The 18,033-nt window shown below is 39.1% G+C and overlaps 1 protein-coding gene across 7 annotated transcripts in view; it reads right to left on the reverse strand.

The window, feature by feature from the left end:
- The window catches only part of TRPC1 (transient receptor potential cation channel subfamily C member 1), a 152,086-nt gene that overhangs the window by 62,872 nt on the left and 71,181 nt on the right, over positions 1–18,033 (reverse strand). For 6 of the 7 annotated variants that reach the window (XM_045584121.1, XM_045584120.1, XM_036444192.2 and 3 more), the window contains one exon: positions 2,269–2,400. In XM_045584121.1, coding sequence (XP_045440077.1) covers positions 2,269–2,400 — 132 coding nt within the window. Of the gene's footprint in view, positions 1–2,268; positions 2,401–8,951; positions 8,957–9,174; positions 9,185–18,033 lie in introns of those variants that run through there. The other variant, XM_036444193.2, reaches the window with a different exon arrangement.

The following is an 18,033-nucleotide window of genomic DNA, read 5'->3' on the forward strand; positions in this document are numbered from 1 at the left end:
TTCTTATATATATAGATAAGTTTGGTATAAAAGTTCCTTTTATATTACTTATCTAAACAATATATTTATGGTAACCAATAAATGTTATTCTATAGCTTTTAACTAAACTTTTTTTTTCAATAACAGTCTACAACATGTTTATGCTATTTCTAATATTAAAATATTATTGATTCATTTTTAAAGTGTTCGTATAAAAAAAGTTTAAAAAAAAGATCTTAAAACATGTCAAGAATTCTCTTTCAGAATCACATTTCCTTAAAACTTAGGATTTAACTGTTGTTAAAGTCAGGCCTAAATCAATTTGTGAAGAACTAAGAAGTTTTAGTAGACCATTTTTAAAAAATATATCGATTATATTCAATATATATTTGAGTATAAAATTTTAGAATAAAGTTAGAAATAAATAATTATGAGTCCACTGAACTTCAGAAATTTGTATTCCTTTTTTCTTAAAAGGACAGGAAGGTAAAATAGGAAGATTTCCTATCAATTAATTTTCTATAAAACTGAATCTTTCATAAACTAGCTGCATAAAATTATCATTTAAAAATTTTTAAACTCTTAGGGGCTAACATTTTCCTCATCCATTTTTTGCATTTACTATGTAACCAAAATACCTAAGAATAAGTAGTTGGATTTCTTGAACAACTGAATTAGTACCTGCTTCTTAGTTTAGAAATCTAGTTGCATGTGGGAACATTCGTCTAGAATGTATATTTTTACAAAGATATCTCACCTTTAGATAAAGATTGTAAAACCTTTTTCTATATTCAAAGGTAAAATGAGTACATTTTATAAACCTAATTTGCTTACACTCTAATAGATTCCTGGAAGACTGCAAATAGGCTGTATAATTTAAATGGATATATAGTAGACTAGATGTAAAGAGTTCTCTGATCTAGTTACAACTCTGCTCCTAATATCAAGTCTGTTCCTAATTAACTGTTGGTTATCAGTAAAACAGCTAACCTATATTGATCACATTCTCTGCCTATAAAAACAATGGGTTATAGAAAAGGATTCTATGATCACTTCAAAATCTAACTTTATTAGTCTATGATAATAATTTAATCATAGTAGTTATTTCAAATCACTTTTTTGGAGGAATTGTATTTTATATGGTAACTCAGAACTCTGATTATGAGATTATAATAGAAAGTTCTTCATATTTAAAAGAAATAATTTATTAACAGTCTCATGTGCTAATTAAAGCAGCAACAAATTACATTTTAAGCATGTCTCATGTTCATCCAAGTATATACTTTGTTATTTCAAGTTCAGGTAAATTTTAATGTATCCAAATTAAAATATAGTATTTCTAAACTTGAAAACGTATAAACAGGTATTTTTAAAGATTTCTGGAACTCAGAGCTCTCAAGAACACACACTATGTACTGCTGTAAAGGCAAAAAAAAATTGCAAGCTTCATTTTGCCCTTCCAGTAAGTAGAAATATGAATTTTCTCAGTCTTATCAAATCATTGGAAGAAAGCAATGTAAGACAAGGGCTCCACCATCATCTGGATATGAAAAGGAAGGTGGGAACTGGCAAGAAATCTTGATCAGTTCTTCCTTCTTTGGAAGGCATCAGGGATACTTTAACTTAAGGGAAAGTCTCAAAGCTTTTCCTCATGTTGACTAAATGTAGTTTTCTAAAAAAAATTTTTTTTAAATGTCTATCAGTAGTTTAATAGGCTGCTTTTTCCAAAGGCTCCCTCCCCCAACTTACCTATCTACAAAAAAATTACTAACAACAATTTTTGGGGTATACAAACTGCACATAACTCTTCATTTCAGAAGAAATGTCTACATGCTATACTTCTCCTAACAGAAACTCTCACTTAACAGTGAAAATGAACTAGGTCTCTCTGTGTGAGATATCCCTGACATTCAGAAAGCATTCCATATGCTTCTAAGAGTTATGAATAATCACACTCTAGTGACTATAGGATGTGGAGTAGGGAAGATAGGACAGAGAGTAGTTATAAACGGTTTTGTCCTTCTCAAGTTGCCACTCCCACATCCACTGCCCTTGGATGCTTTTGGCAATGTGAAACAGCAGGGACTCAATAGGGGCAGAGAGCAGATGGGGAGACGTGACCTACATTATACCAGGGTCTATTCCACTAAAAGAGAAGGGAAACATTAGCAGATGGCAGCAAGATCTTGAATAAAATGTAAATATATCTTTTAAATTGCCCTATGAAAAAGGCTGAAAATATTCTGGAAAAAAGATAAAATATAATTTATATTTTCTATTCATTCCCACCTGAATTCCACCTCCACAAGGCTTAGTTCTTTTAAATCAGCACTAAGTTCAAATGCTCTCAGAATTGGATCTTCCTCTGTTAACATTATTAGAGCTGGGCTGGCCAAACAACGATATATATCAAGACGAAACCTACGATAAAAATGTATTCCATAATGTAAAATAAAATTATTATATACACATGATTAGTACTTTAAATTCACAATTTTCACAAATTTAAAATTATAGTATTCTAAACTCAAAAGAAAATAAAACAAATATACTTATTACAGGATCACTTACATAAAAAGAAAGATACTTTGTGATAAAATAATAAAAAATTTACTATTCCTGAATCCAAATTTATTTTAAACTAGAGACCTGGTGCATGAAATTGGTGCACGGGGTTGGGGGCTGTCCCTCAGCCCAGCCTGCACCCTTTTCAATCTGGGGTCCCTCGAGAGATGTCCAACTCACAATCCAGGAATGCTGGCTCCCAACTGCTTGCCTGCCTTCCTGATTGCCCCTAATTGCTTCTGCCTGCCAGACTGATCATCCCATCCAGGGGTCCTCAAACTTTTTAAAGTGGGGGCCAGATCACGGTCCCTCAGAGAGCTGGAGGGCCGGACTATATGAACTACTAATTCCTACTGTAACATCTCGGCTGCGCTCACTGCCCAAAAAACCTGGCGGGCCGGATCAGACTCCTCTGCGGGCCCGCGGGCCGTAGTTTGAAGACGCCTGCAACCACTCCCCTGCCAGCCTGATTGATGCCTAACTGCTCCCATGTCAGCCTGTTTGCCCCTGTTTGATCCTAACTGCCCTACATTGCAGGCTTGATCACTCCCAAATGCCTCCCCTCTGAACTGTCCTCCACTGATGGCCATCTTTGGCGGACATTTTGTGTCCACATGGGGGCAGCCATCTTGTGATGGTCAATCTTCACATTACTCTTTTATTAGATAGTATAGAGGCCTGGTGCATGGGTGGGGGCCAGCTGGTTTGCCCTGAAGGGTGTCCCAGATCAGGGTGGGGGTTCCCTTGAGGCATGGGGCAGCCTGGGTGTGGAGTCTGTGGTGATTTGCAGGCCGGCCATGCCACCCAGCAACCCAAGTGGAGGCCCTGGTTTCTGGAGTTTATTTATTTATCTTCTACAATTGAAACTTTGTAGCCTGGAGCAGAGCCAAGCCTCCTTCCTGCTTTCTCCCTGGCAGCCATTTCTGTTGGAATTTATCTTCTATAACTGAAACTTTGTAGCCTTTAGAAGAGCTCTGGGCCAGATAGGGTGTAGGGAAAGCTTGGCTTCCTCCATTGCTAGGGGAAACCCTAGCCTCCTGCTCTTTCCAGCTCTGTGGCTGCCGCCATTTCTGATTGGATTTATGTATCTTCAATCATTGAAACTTTGTAGCCTTGAGTGGAGACCTAGGCTGGCAAGGGCAGGCAGAAAGCTTGACTTCCTCTATTGCCGGGAAAACCCAAACCTTCCTCCTGCTCTCTGTGGCCATAGACATCTTTGTTGAGGTTATTTGCATATTTGCTCCTGATTGGCTTGTGGGTGTGGTTTGTGGGCATGGCTTCTGGTGTAGCAAAGTGATGGTTAATTTGCATATTCCTCTTATTAAATAGGAAGAAATATGTCAATAACTGATTTTATATTTTTTTATTAAGGTGTTACATATGTGTCCTAATTATCCCATTATCCTTCCTTCCCCCCCACTCATGCCCCATGCCCTTACTCCCCTGTTGTCTGTGTCCATTGATTGGGCTTATATGCATGTATACAAGTCCTTTGGTTGATCTCTCCTCCTTACCCCCACCATCCTTTACCTTCCCTCTAAAGTTTAATGGTCTGATCGATGTTTCTCTGTCTATGGAGCTGTTTTTGTTCATAAGTTTATGTTGTTCATTATATTCCATAAATGAGTGAGATCATTTCTTTCTCCGACTGAGTTATTTCACTTAGCATAATGCTCTCCAGTTCTATCCATGTTGTTGCAAATGGTAGAAATTCCTTCCTTTTTAGCGCAGGGTAGTATTCCATTATAAAGATGTATCACAGTTTTATAATCCACTCATTTGCTGATGGGCACTTAGGCTGTTTCCATATCTTAGCTATGGTAAATTGTGATGCTATGCACATAGGGGGGCATATATCCTTTCTGATTAATGTTTCTAGCTTCTTGGGATATATTCCTAGAAGTGAGATTACTGGGTCAAATGGGAGTTCCATTTTTAGTTTTTAGAGTTAACTCCATACTGTCCTTCACAGTGGCTGCACCAGTCTACAATCCCACCAGCAGTGCACCAGCATTCCTTTTTCTCCGAATGCTTGCCAACATTTGTGGTTTATTGATTTGTTGATGATAGCCATTCTGGCAGGTGTCAGATAGTACCGCATTGTTGTTTTGATTTGCATCTATCGGATAATTAGTGACTTTGGTCATGTTTTCATATGTCTCTTGGCCTACCTTCTGTCTTGTTTCAAAAAGTTTCTATTTAGATCCTTTGCTTATTTCTTGATTGGATTTTTATCTTCCTTTTGTTGAGATGTATGAGTTTGTGTATGGTGGTCAATTTTCTTTTTTTTTTTTTTTCTTTTGCCTGTATCTGTCCAATTTTCCCAATACCATTTATTGAAGAGACAGCCTTGATTCCATATGGCAGTCTCTTCAATAAATGGTATTATATGTTCATGCCTGCTTTGTTGAATATTAATTGGGCATAGTGGTTTGGGTTGATTTCTGGTCTCTCTTTTCTATTTCATTGATCTATATGTCTGTTCTTGTGCCACTACTAGGCTGCTTTAAGAACAGTGGCTTTTGCCAAAACCAGTTTGGCTCAGTGGTAGAGCATCGGTTTGCAGACTAAAAGGTCTCGGGTTAGGTTCTGGTCAGGGGCATGTACATTGGTTGTGGGCACATCCCCGGTAGCGGGTGTGCAGGAGGCAGCTGGTGTATGTTTCTCTCTCATCGACGTTTCTGGCTCTCTGTCTCTCTCCCTTCCTCTCTGTAAAAAAAAAAAAAAAAAAAAATATATATATATATATATATATATATATATATATATGAACAATGGCTTTGTAATACAGCTTGAAATTTGGTATTGAAATCCCACCTACTTTGTTCTTCTTTCTCAGGATTGCTGCAGCTATTCAGGGTCCTTTTATATTCCAGATGAATTTTTGGAGAATTCATTCTAGGTCTGTGAAATATGCCATTGGTATTTTAGTGGGGATAGCATTGAATTTATAGATTGCTTTGGGTAGTATGGATATTTTGATTATGCTAATTTTACCAATCCATGAACATGCTATGTTCTTCCATCTGTTTATATCTACCTCTATCTCTTTTTTTCAATGTCCTGTAGTCTTTTACCTCTTTAGTTAAGTTTATTCCTAGGTATCTTAATTTATTTGGTGAGATGGTAAATGGGATTTCTTTTTTAGTCTTTCTTTCTGTAAGTTCACTGTTGTGTGTAGAAATGCCACAGATTTCTTGGCATTAATCTTGTATCCTGCTACCTTTCCAAATTCATTTATTTAAGTCTAATAATTTTCTGATGGAGTCTTTGGGATTTTCTATGTACAGTATCATGTCATCTGCAAATAAGGACCATACTTCTTTTCCAATTTGGATGTCTTTTATTTCTTGTTGTCTAATTGCAATGGCTAGTAATTCCAGTACTGTGTCGAACAGGAGTGGTGAGAGGGCATCCCTGTCTTGTTCCTGTTCTTAAGGAAAAAATGTTTTAGTTTTTGTCCATTGAGTGTGACGCAGGCTGTGGGTTTATCATATATGACTTCTATGATGTTGAGATATGATCCTTTTATTGCCACCTTGCTGACAGTTTTATCAAGAAAGGGTGTTGGATATTGTCAAATGCTTTTTCTGCATAAGTTGATATGACTATGTAATTTTTCTCCCTCAATTTATTTATGTGATGTATCATGTTTATTGATTTGTGGATATTGTACCATCCTGGGATAAATCCTGCTTGGTCATGGTGTATGATCTTTCTGATGTGCTGCTGGATCTGATTTGCTAGAATTTTGTTTAGAATTTTGGCATCTATATTGACCTGTAATTCTCTTTCATTGTGTTGTCTTTATCTGGGTTTGGTATTAGGGTGATGCTGGCTTCATAGAAGGAGCTTGGAAGTGTTCTTTCCTCTTGGATTTTTTTGAATAGTTTGAGGACGATAGGTTTTAGTTTTTCCTTGAATGTTTGGTATAACTCTCCTGTGAAGCGATCTGGTCCCGGGCTTTTGTTTCCTGGATGCTTTTTGATGACTGCTTCAATTTCTTCCATAGTTATTGACATATTGATATTTTTAGAATCTTTCTGATTGAGTTTTGGAAGGTTGTATTTTTCTAGGAATATGTCCATTTCCTCCAGGTTGGCTTGTTTGATGGAACAGAGTTGTTCATAATATTTTAAAACAATCCTTTGTATTTCTGTGGGATCTGTTGTTATTTTGCGCTATCATTTCTGATTTTGTTTATTTGAGTCATCTTTCTTTGCTTCTTGGTGAGCCTGGCTAGAGGTTCATCAATCTTGTTTATACTTTCAAAGAACCAGCTCTTTGGTTCATTGATCTTTTGTATGTTTTTTTTTTTTTTTCCATCTTTATGACATTTATTTCTGCTCTAATCTTCATTATCTCCTTACTTCTGCTCACTCTGGCCTTTTCTTGTTGCTCTCTTTCTAATTCTTTGAGTTGTAGCATTAGATGATTTATTACCATTTTTTTTCTTGTTTTTTTGAGGTAGGCCTGTGGAGCTATAAACTTGTGCCCCATAGGTTTTAGATTGTTGTGTTTTTATTGTGATTAGTTTCCAGAATGTTTTTAATTTCTTCTGTGATCTGATTGGTAACCCAATCAATATTTAATAACATACTATTCAGCTTCCAAGTGGTTGAGTGTTTTGGATTTTTTTTTTTTTTGTAGTTTATTTCTAATATTGTATCATTGTGGTCTGAAAAGATGCTTGGTTTGATTTTAATCATCTTGAATTTGGGGAGACTTTGCTTGTGACCCAGTCTATTTTTGAAAATGTCTCATGTGAGGTTGAGAAGAACGTATATTCCACAGCTTTGGGGTGAAATGTTCTGAAGATGTCAATTAATTCCATCTGATCTAGTGAGCATTTAGGATTGTTGTTTCTTTGCTGAGTTTTTGTCTAGAGGATTTAACCAGTGAAGCCAGTGGTATATTAAAGTCCCCTACTATAAATGTATTGCAGTCAATCTCTTTCTTGATATCCTCCAGGAGATTTTTTATGTATTTGGGTGCTCCTGCATTGGGTGCATATATGATTACCAGGGTTATATCCTCCTGTTGTATCAAACCCTTTAGTATTATGATGTGGCCTTCCTTAACTCTTGTTATGGCCTTCAATTCCACTCCATTTTTTTTTTTTTTCCATTTGCCTGAAAGATATTTTTCCATCCCTACACTTTCAGTCTGTGTGAGTCCCTTGTTCTGAGGTGGGTCTCTGTAGACAGCATATATATGAATTATGCTTTTTCTTTTTTTTTTTATCCATTTAGCCACTTGATGTCTTTTGATTGAAGCATTTAGTCCATTTACATTTCAAATTATTACTGAAAGGTACTTATTTGTAGCCATTTGTACTTCTTGAGGTTGTGTTCTTTCTTACCTTTTATTTATTTATTTATTTATTTATTTATTTACAGCATTCCCTTTAGCATTTCTTGAATTGCTGATTTGGTAGTGATAAATTCCCTTAGCCTTTTTTTGTCTGAGTAGCTCCTGATTTCCCTTTTAATTTTGATTGATAGTCTTGCTGGATAGAGTATTCTTGGATACAAAAGCTTTGTATCACTTTTGTATATCTCCTCCCATTCCCTTCTAGCTTGATGTGTTTTTGATGAGAAATCATTTTATAATATGATGGGGGATCCTTTGTAGGTAACTCTCTGTCTCTCTCTTGCAATCTTTAAGATTCTCTCTTTGTCGATAACATTTGCCATTATAATTATGGTGTGTGTTAGGTCTTGGGATTCATCTTGCTTGGGACTCTTTGTATTTGAGTAACTTTGTTCTTGAGTATCTTGTCATTATTTCTTCAAATAGATTTTCTAATCCTTGCTGCTCTTCTTGTCCTTCTGGCAGGCCTAGTATAGATATGTTATTTCATTTTGCATTTTCCCAAAGCTCCCTTAGGCTCTCCTCCTGCTTTTTAATTTTTTCTCTAGTTGCTTTTCAGATTGAGCTTGTTTCTGTACCTGATCTCCTTTACTTGCTGATTCTGTCTTCTATTTCTTCTGGTCTACTGTTGAAGCCCTTCCATGGTGTTTTTTATTGTAGCTATATCATTTTTCACTTCTTCCTGATTTTTGCATAGGTTGATTTTCTCATCCATCTGGTGTGTGAATTGTATGACCATTACTCTGAATTCTTTTTATATCATGTTTCATGCTTCCGTTTCACTTATTTACTTACTTGATGATTCCTCCTTTTCTTTCCTCTGGGGATTGCTTTGTTGTCTCCTCGTCCTGACTACCGTGTTTCCCAAAAAATAAGACATCCTCCGAAAATAAGACCTAGCACGTGGAAAAATAAAACATCCCCTGAAAATAAGATCTAGCATATCTGTGGGAGCAAAAATTAATATAAGACACTGTCTTATTTTTTGGGAAACAGGGTATCACGAGAATATTCAGATGTTGAGTTGCAGGGACCTGGACTATGTGCAGTGGGAATTTTGCACCCCCCAAGTGTCACTGAAGAGCTCTGATACTAATACCTGTTGCTGTGGGTTGGTGGGAGCCACGCATACCCTGGATCAGAGTCACAGACTCTTAGTGTGGCCTTGTGTGTGCACCTAGAATCAGGGATGCTGCCTGTGCCATGTTGAAACAGAGAAACCACTGGCATATGCCAAAAATCAAAGTCCCCTATTACATGTCAGGAGTCAGAGGCTTCCTGTGTCCATGTCGAGAATCGAGTATCAAAGCCTCTGTTTCTTGGTGCTACTTTGCACTGAGAATCAGTCCCTGTGTGCATATATGCTAAGAATGTGAGTCACTGGCACTTAGTGTGAATGTACTGGGAATTAGGGATCTCAGGCGCATATAATAAGAAACGGAGTCCAGTCACTGGTGGTCAATGCTGCCTCTTATGTGGAGATTCAGGGTCCCAAATCTGCCCAGGAGACTGGATCACTCAGTTGTCCACTTCTGCCTTGCGGTAAATAGCCTTCTGTGTGTGCTTGCCCTGAATCAAAGTCAGGTGGCACTGCCACTTAGTGTGAGTGTGGGGTCTGGTCCCACAGGTGTGCAAGGTGAAAAACAAACTCCCTGTGTCCATATACTCAGGCTCAAATTCAGTGCTGCCTTCCTATGTGGGCACAGTGTCTGGTCGTGGGGAAGAAACTCCTTGGATTTGCACACCCAGGCTCAAATTCAGTGCTGTCTCCCTGTGTGGTCGTAGGATCTGGTCGCAAAAAACAATCTCCCCAAGGTCATGTGCCTATGCTCAAATTCCACTCAGTCTCCCTGCCTGGGTGCGGAGATGAGTCACAGGAAACAAATTCTCAGAGTTCACAAGTCCAGGCTCAAGTTCAGCAATGTCTCCCTGCCACGTGTGGGTGTGAGACCTGGTCAGAGAAGAACATCTCTCTAATGATGAGCAGCTAGGCTTGAATTCCACTCAGTCTCCCTGCCTGGGCCCAGAGAAGAGTAGCGGGAAACAAACTTGCTGTGTCTGACACCAAGGCTCAAAGTCAGGCAGAGTTGCCACTGCTTTGTGTGTGCAGAAAGCCTTATTGTGCGGATGGGGTCTGGAAGTTTCTATGTTTCTGCCATGGGGGCTGAGGTGGGGGGGGGGGGGGGAAATTAGCTTTGTGACTCACAGAAACCTGCGGCCCAGTGCCTGGAGTTTTGGTGTCCCTGGGTCTACAGCTGTGGTGGCAGGTATTGTCCTACCAGAGTGGCTGTATTGTCCTGGTTTGCTTCTAAGACCAGACTGGATGGTGGCGAGGCTAGGATTCTAGTCTCAAGCAGTTCTGTTCTTCAAGATGGCATGGTTTCTGTGCCACTGGTGTCCTCCTCAGAGTGTTTGCAGTGGCTGTAGAGTTTTGCCATCTAAGACTGCCCAGACTGCCAGCCCCCTGGAAGAACTGCAGGGTCTAACTGTCCCTATTTCACTCTCACACACACCCACACACATCCATACACACCTCCATACCCTCCCTCCCTTCCTTCCAGTCACCATCTTGACTCTGCCTGTCTAGATTTTTTAAAAATATATTTTATTTATTTTTTTAAAGATAAGAAGGGAAAGGGATAGAGAGTTAGAAACACCAATGAGAGAGAAACATCGATCAGCTGCTTCTGCACACCCCCTACTGTGGATGTGCCCACAACCAAGATATGTGCCCTTGACTAGAATGGAACCTGGGACCCTTCAGTCCACAGGCCAATGCTCTATCCACTGATCCAAACCAGTTAGGGTAATAATTAATACATTTTGATAATTAAATTATTCCTTCTTCAATAATAAAGACTAATTAATATACTAAATATATGTAACATATGAGTCATTCAACTAGGTTATTTTTTAAAGATGGTTCAAATCTTAAGAATCTTAAGAATGAAATCATGGGTTAAAAATGACAGAGGAGTAAGTGGATGCTACATGGACACACTCCCATAACCAAACTGGAATTACAACAAAAATATACCCAGGTCAATACTCCCTGGTTGGTGCAACTTGGTGTGCCCAGCCACAGGTCACAGGACCATGCTGCGTGTGTGCTACTAGAGGGAACAAGGGTGCCATCCTGCCTTGGGTGCCAGGGCTGCACAGTGAATTGCATGCCAGAGGTCTCTGAGTTCTCAAAGGGAGTCACACACTGAGAATCCGAAGTAGACAACTGAGGGACCAGAATTGAGGAAGAACGGGGTACAACTCAGAATAGAGACAATAAAAGTGTGAAACTCAAGACAGATTCAGCCTCCAGTCTAGCGATTCCCAGATTATTGAACCACTTCAACACTTCAAACCCAGCAGGGAGCCCAGGGCCAGAAAGAGACAGCAAAAATAAGGAGACCAAAAAAAGAAAGAAAAACCCAAATGAAAAAAGGAGGAATCACCAGGAAAGAAACTAAATGAAATGCAGGCAAGAAATATGTCAAAGAAAGAATTCAGAGTAAGGGTCATACAGTTCCTAAACTGGCTGGATGAGAAAATTACCAACTAATGTAAGAATCAAGAGGAAATGAAGAATGATATAGCTACAATAAAAAAATAAAAATAAATAAAAAAACACAATGGAAGGTTTCAATAGTAGACTAGAAGATGCTGAGGACCGAGTCAGCGTATTAGAAGACAGGGCAAAAAAACATACCCAATCTGAACAGCAATTGGAGAAAAAAATTAGAAAGAAGGAGGAAAGCTTAATGGAGCTATAGGACAACATGAAATGAAACAATATCTATATAACAGGGGTGCCAAAAGGACAAGAAGATGAGCAAAGATTAGATACCTTATTTGAAGAAATAATGATAGGAAACTAACTGATGCAGGGAAGAAAAAATTCACACAAGCACAGAATCCCAAATAAGATGAACCCCAAATGACCCACACCAAGACACCTGGTAATTACAATGGCAAATGTTAATGACAAAGAGAGAATCTTAAGGGCTGCAAGGTAGATAAGAGGATTATCTATATGGAATCTCCCATTAGATTATCAAAATGATTTTTAAAACAGATACAGATCAGGCCAGTAATGGAATGAAGTATACAAAGTGATGCAAAGCATGATACTGAATCCAAGAATACACCAACCAGCAAGACTATCATTCAAAATTGAAGGGAAAATCAGGAGCTTTGCAGACCAAAAACGGCTTGAGAGTTTATTACTAACAAGCCAGCATTGCAAAAAATGCTAAAAGGACTGCTGTAAAAATGAGAAATAGAAAGACAAAAAGGAACACAAGCATAAAAATGCCTACAAGCAAGTACTTATCCTACATAATAAAAGGCTAATATGCAAATAGATCAAATGGTAGAACAACTGGAACAATCAACCAACCAGTCACTATAAGATGTGCTGGCCACCAGGAGGTGTGTGTGGAACATGGCTGCATTGGCCACAGAAGGCCGGTGGAGCAGGTGAACAGGGATACCAGATCAAGGCGGTTGCCAGTCGCTATCATCGGGGAGAGATTCTGGTGATTACTGAAAATTCCTTGCCTGTGCACATCGAGGGCCCGCCCAGCACTTGCACCTGCTGCTGGCACTGTCCACATTCACACCCGCTACTGGTGCCAGAGTCACCACGTGCACCCACTACCAGCACCAGCACCCACAGCCAGTGCTGGAGCCACCACTTGTACCCACTACCAATGCCCAATGCCAGTCCTAATTGCTCAGCACCATCAGCAGGTGTGGTTGCTGGTCCTGATTGCCCCTGAGGGCTTCTACCTCTTCCTATTCCTAAGGGGTGATCAGGGTAGCAGCAGTTGCTCACACTCACTGATGTTGCTGGCCCCACTTGCACCCACTGCTAGCACTGGCCCCAGTCGCTCAGTGCTGTGAGCAGGTGTTAGAGGGGCCAGCGCCATCAGCACGTAGGCGCAGTGGTGGCAGGAGCAGGGCTGCTGGCAGACAGAGAACCAGGGGCCGCAGTTGGAGGAGCCTGGCTGGGGTATGAAGGATGGGCTGAAACCTGCACCTGTGCCTACCACAGCCTTGCAGCCTACAGTTCCTTTCAAGGTGCACAAATTTATACACTGGGCCCCTAATCTATTATAATAAAAGCATAATGTGCTAATTAGACCAGATGACCTTGCAGACGAAGCCATGACTGCGAGAGAAGCCCGGGTCTCAGGTAACGGCTGGCAGCCAAAGGGAAGGCAAGATCCCAGGGGCCTGCCGGTGGCTAGAGGGAAGCTGGGTACTGGGTGCCTGCTGGCGGCCAGAGGGAATCCTGTATCCCAGGTGCCAGAGGGAAGACCGGGTCCTGGGTGCTAGATGGAAGCCAGTGTCAGCAGCCAGGAGAAGGAATGCCTGCTCTTGCACAAATTTTGTGCATCTGGCCTCTCATAGATGCTAAAATCCTCAAAGAAGTTCTAGCAAATAAAATCCAGCATTACATTAGAAAGATCATACACCATAACTATATGGGATTTATTTCAGGGTTGCAAGTCTGGGATAATGTCCACAAATCAATAAATGTGATACATCACATAAACAAATTGAGAGGAAAAATCACGTAATCATATCATTGATACAGAAAAATCATTTGACAAAATCCAACAGCTTTTCTTGATAAAAACTCTCAGCAAAGTGAGAATAGAGGGATTATACTGTAATATAATAAAAGCCTTATATATCAAACTTACAAGCCAACATCATATTCAGTGGGCAAAATTAAAACCATTTCCCCCAGAAAATGAATAAGTCAGGGATGCTCACTTTCATCACTCCTGTACGAAATAGTACTGGAAGTACTAGCCATAGCAAACAGACAAGAACAATAAATAAAAGGCATTCGAATTAAAAACGAAGAAGTAGAACTGTCATTGTTTGCAGATGACATGATCTTGTACATAGAAAATCCTAAAGACTCCATAAAAAAAGTACTAGATTGCCATAGCTGGTTTGGCTAAGTTCCTTTGGACTGAAGGGTCCTAAGTTTGAATCTGGTCAAAAGGGCACATGCCTGGGTTGCAGGCTTGATCCCCAACAGAGAATGTGCAGGAGGCAGCCAATCAATTATTCTCTCTCATCAGTAATATTTTTATCTCTCTTTCTCTCTCCCTTCTCCTCTGAAATCAATAAAGATATATATATATTTAAAAAACTACTATATTTAATTAATGAATTCAGCAATGTAGCAGGATACAAAATTAAAACCCAGAAAACAATGGCTTTTTTATACACCAATAATGAACTCACAGAAAAAGAAACTAAAAAAACAAACAACAACAAAAAAAACCTATCCATTTAACATTGCAACAAAAAAAAATTCTGACAAGTAGGAATAAACTTAACTAAGGAGATAAAAGACCTATACTCAGAAAACCACAGAACATTGATAAAAGAGACAGAGGAAGACATAAACAAATGGAAGAATCTACCGTGTTCATGGACTTGTAGAATCAACATCTTTAAGATGTCCATATTATGTTAAGCATCTACAGATTCAATGAAATCCCCATTAAAATACCATTGGCATAGCACAAACTCTCCAAAAATTCATAGCTGCAGAAATCCTGATAAAGAACAGAGTTGCAGGGATCACAATACCAAATATTAAGCTATATTACAAAGCCACAGTTCTCAAAACTGGTATTGGCACATGAACAGAGATGTAAACCAATGGAATAGAACAGAGAACCCAGAATCATCCCAAGCCCTTATGCTCAATTAATATTTGACAATGAAGGCAAGAGCACACAATGGAGTCAAGATAGTCTCTTCAAAAATGATGCTGGGAAAATTTGACAGATACATGCAAAAAAAATAAAATTAGAACACCAACTTACACCATGCACAAAAATAAGCTCCAAAAGGATTAAGGGCTTAACTGTAAGATGGGAAACCATAAAAATATTGAAAGAATCCATAGGCAGCAAATACCAGACATATCATACCAATCAATCTTTTTACCAATAGAGCTCCTAGGACAATGGAAACAAATGGATCTATATAAAAATAAAAAGCAAAAGAAACCATCAGCAAAACAAGAAACTCCCACTGCATGGGAGAACATGTTTGCTAATGTTATATACATGATGGAGATTTAATTTCCAAAATGTATAGGGAACTCATACAACTTAACAAAATGAAGATAAACAACCCAATGAAACAATAGGAAAAGGTTCTAAATAGACACTTCTTGAAAGTGGATTTACAGAAGGCGAAGGAACATATGAAAACATGCTCAAAGTCACTAATAATCCGAGAGATGCAAATCAAAATGACAATGAGTTTGCATTTCACACCTATGAGAATAGCTATCATGAACAAATCAACAAGTGACAAATGCTGTTGAGGATGTAGAGGGAAAAAGTCTTGTGCACTGCTGGTGAGAATGCAGACTGGTGAACCAATGTGGAAAAAATCATGGCGTTTCCTCAAAAAAATTAAAAATGGAATTGCCATTTGTCCGAGTAATCCCACTTCTAGTGATAGATCTTAAGAAGTCAAAAACACCTATCAGAAAGAATATATGCAATCCTATGTGCATAGCAACATAATTTACAATAGCCAAGATTGGAAACAGTCTAAGTGCCCATCAGCAGATGAGTGGATTATAAAACTGTGGTACATCTACACAATGGAATACTACAGTGCTGTAAAAAAAGAACTGTACCATTAATGGTACAAGGATGGGCCTGGAGAACATTATGCTAAGTGAAATAAGATGGTCCAAGAAAGATAAATATCACATGATCTCATTCATTGTGGAATATAATGAACAACATAAACTGATGAACAAAAATAGACCCAGAGACATAGAAGCATCAAACAAACCATCAAATCTCAGAAGGAAAATAGGGGAAAGGGGATAAGACATCAACCAAAGTACTTGTATGCATGGACACAGGCAGTATGGGGGTGAGTACATGTACTGAGAAGTAGTAGTAGCCAGGGAGAGGTCAATTGAGAGAAAAGGAGAGATATGAATACTTTAAACAATAAATAATTTTTTAAAAGAAAAAGAAAATATAAAAAATGGAAAACTAGCTGTAGAGAACCTAAACAACCAAGAAATGAAAGTGGTACTGTATAGGGCAGCTTCTGGGGGGGAAAAAATTAAAAAGCAGGAGAGTCTAAGGGAACTTTGGGACAATACAAAACAAAACAATATTAGAATAATAGGGGTTCCAGAAAGAAAGGAAACTGAGGAAGACATGGAAAACGTATTTCAAGAAATAATGACAGGTGGAGCTTGAAGATGGCGACTGAACAGTCGGACTTGTTCTGACTCTGGTCCCAGAACAGACAAAAGTAGCATCTGAGCAGCTCAGGGAATGTTGATTGGCAGCTGAGGGGCAGCGGAATTCTCAAAGAAGGTAGGGAGCTGTCCGCTGGACAGGATTTCCTGGCCGGGTGGCCAGCACTGCCGCGGCGGCGGAGGTGGCGGCGAGCTGAGGGCTGCGGCTCGGGGGCTCCGCCACCTTACCAGGAAAGGAGTAGCTTCTCTGAGGCCTGGAAAACCCCCGCGGAGAGGTCCATCAAGCAGCTGAGAAGCCCGACTCGGCACAGACACGTGGATTCAAGGGAGCTCTTCGGTCACCCATGGAAAGGTCAGAGTTTGCGGGGATAGCCTAAGGGTTCCTGGTCCCGAGGTGCAGGCAGCCATAGCCGGAGCTCCGGCGAGGCCCCGCCTCCACTGTAGCGGGGAGCGCCAGCTGAGGTGAGCCCAAAGAAGGCTGCAGCGACACCTAGTGCTGGGTTTGATGTAAGCTTCCCCAGAAGCGGGATTTAAAAAAAAAAAAAAAAAAAAAAAAAAAAAAAAAAAAAACGCCAGGGGACAGGGGACAGAGTGTTAAGAATCGCGGCTGTCCCGCCAAGGGTGGAACATCTGGACACCTTGGCGCCTGATCCCCTTCACCCCCTTGCTTCGGAATACTAGGGAAGGACTGCCCAGTTGGGCATATCCTGGAAATTGCAGGGGGAAATTGCCTTCCTGGAAACAAGGGATCGGAGCCAGAAGAGATAGTCTGGGAGCCAGCTGGCACCCTGCCAGCTAGAGCCATAGAGAAAGAAGGCCAGAGCAACCAAAAAGACTGGGAGGTCAAACCAGTAACACTGACACCTAAGAGCTGAATTACAAACCGCCCTTTTTTTTTTTCTTTTCTTTTTTATTTTAATCAATCAAAAATAAATGGACACTAATAACTAAGATATAGCCTACTTAAAATTAAGGATTACCTTACAAAACTGAGGTGCAGTGGAATGCTGGGAACTGCAAGACTGTCTGGTCCGAGAATTAGGAGTGCCAAATACATTAACTGAGGAAGTGAATGACCACTACTGGACATTTTTATGCTAATTTTACTATTCTTTATTTTATTTTCATTTTTTACATCTTTTATTTAATTTTCATTTTTTCATATATATCTTTTACATAAGAAATAATTTTTTTCTTTTTTCCTTACTTGATTTTACCTTTTCAATTATTACATTTTTCAATCTCTATCATCATTATTACTACTGCTATTTTGCAATTTTTGTTTCTTTTTTTTTCTTTTTTTCTTTTTTTTTTTCTTTTCTTTCTTCTCCAGTACCATTTTATTTTTTCTTTATTTTACATTGGGAGTAACCTTCATTCTATTTTAATCTCTACTATAGCATCATTCAACCCTATCTCAATTCAACCTTTACACCATCACTCTCTTACTAAACTTTACCCTTTAGTCTAGTTTATCCTATCCCTTTCCAGCTTTAGTTTTTCCTCTACTCTTTCTGTATACCCCCTGCTAAAGCTCTCACTATATTTATAGACCTAAGTTCCAACCCCTGATCCAAGTGTATAAATACCAATCTCTGCACTATATTATCTAGTTAAAAAAAACAAAACAAAAAAAACCTGTTCTCCCCTCTATCCTTTTTGCATTGTTTGTGTGAAGGTTGATTATTGTGAATTTTTATGCTTTTTAGTGAAATTGTTATGCTTATTCCTGTATTGTTATTGTTGCTTTGTATTTCTTTTAAATCCCCTGTTTTTGTTTGTTTCTTTTACTTCTGTATATCATAGCCTTACTTAATAATAGTGGATATTGTAGTTTGTCTTAATCTCCA

The sequence above is a fragment of the Pipistrellus kuhlii genome, unplaced genomic scaffold (assembly GCF_014108245.1).
Source record: "Pipistrellus kuhlii isolate mPipKuh1 unplaced genomic scaffold, mPipKuh1.p scaffold_m20_p_2, whole genome shotgun sequence".
Taxonomy (NCBI): domain Eukaryota; kingdom Metazoa; phylum Chordata; class Mammalia; order Chiroptera; family Vespertilionidae; genus Pipistrellus; species Pipistrellus kuhlii.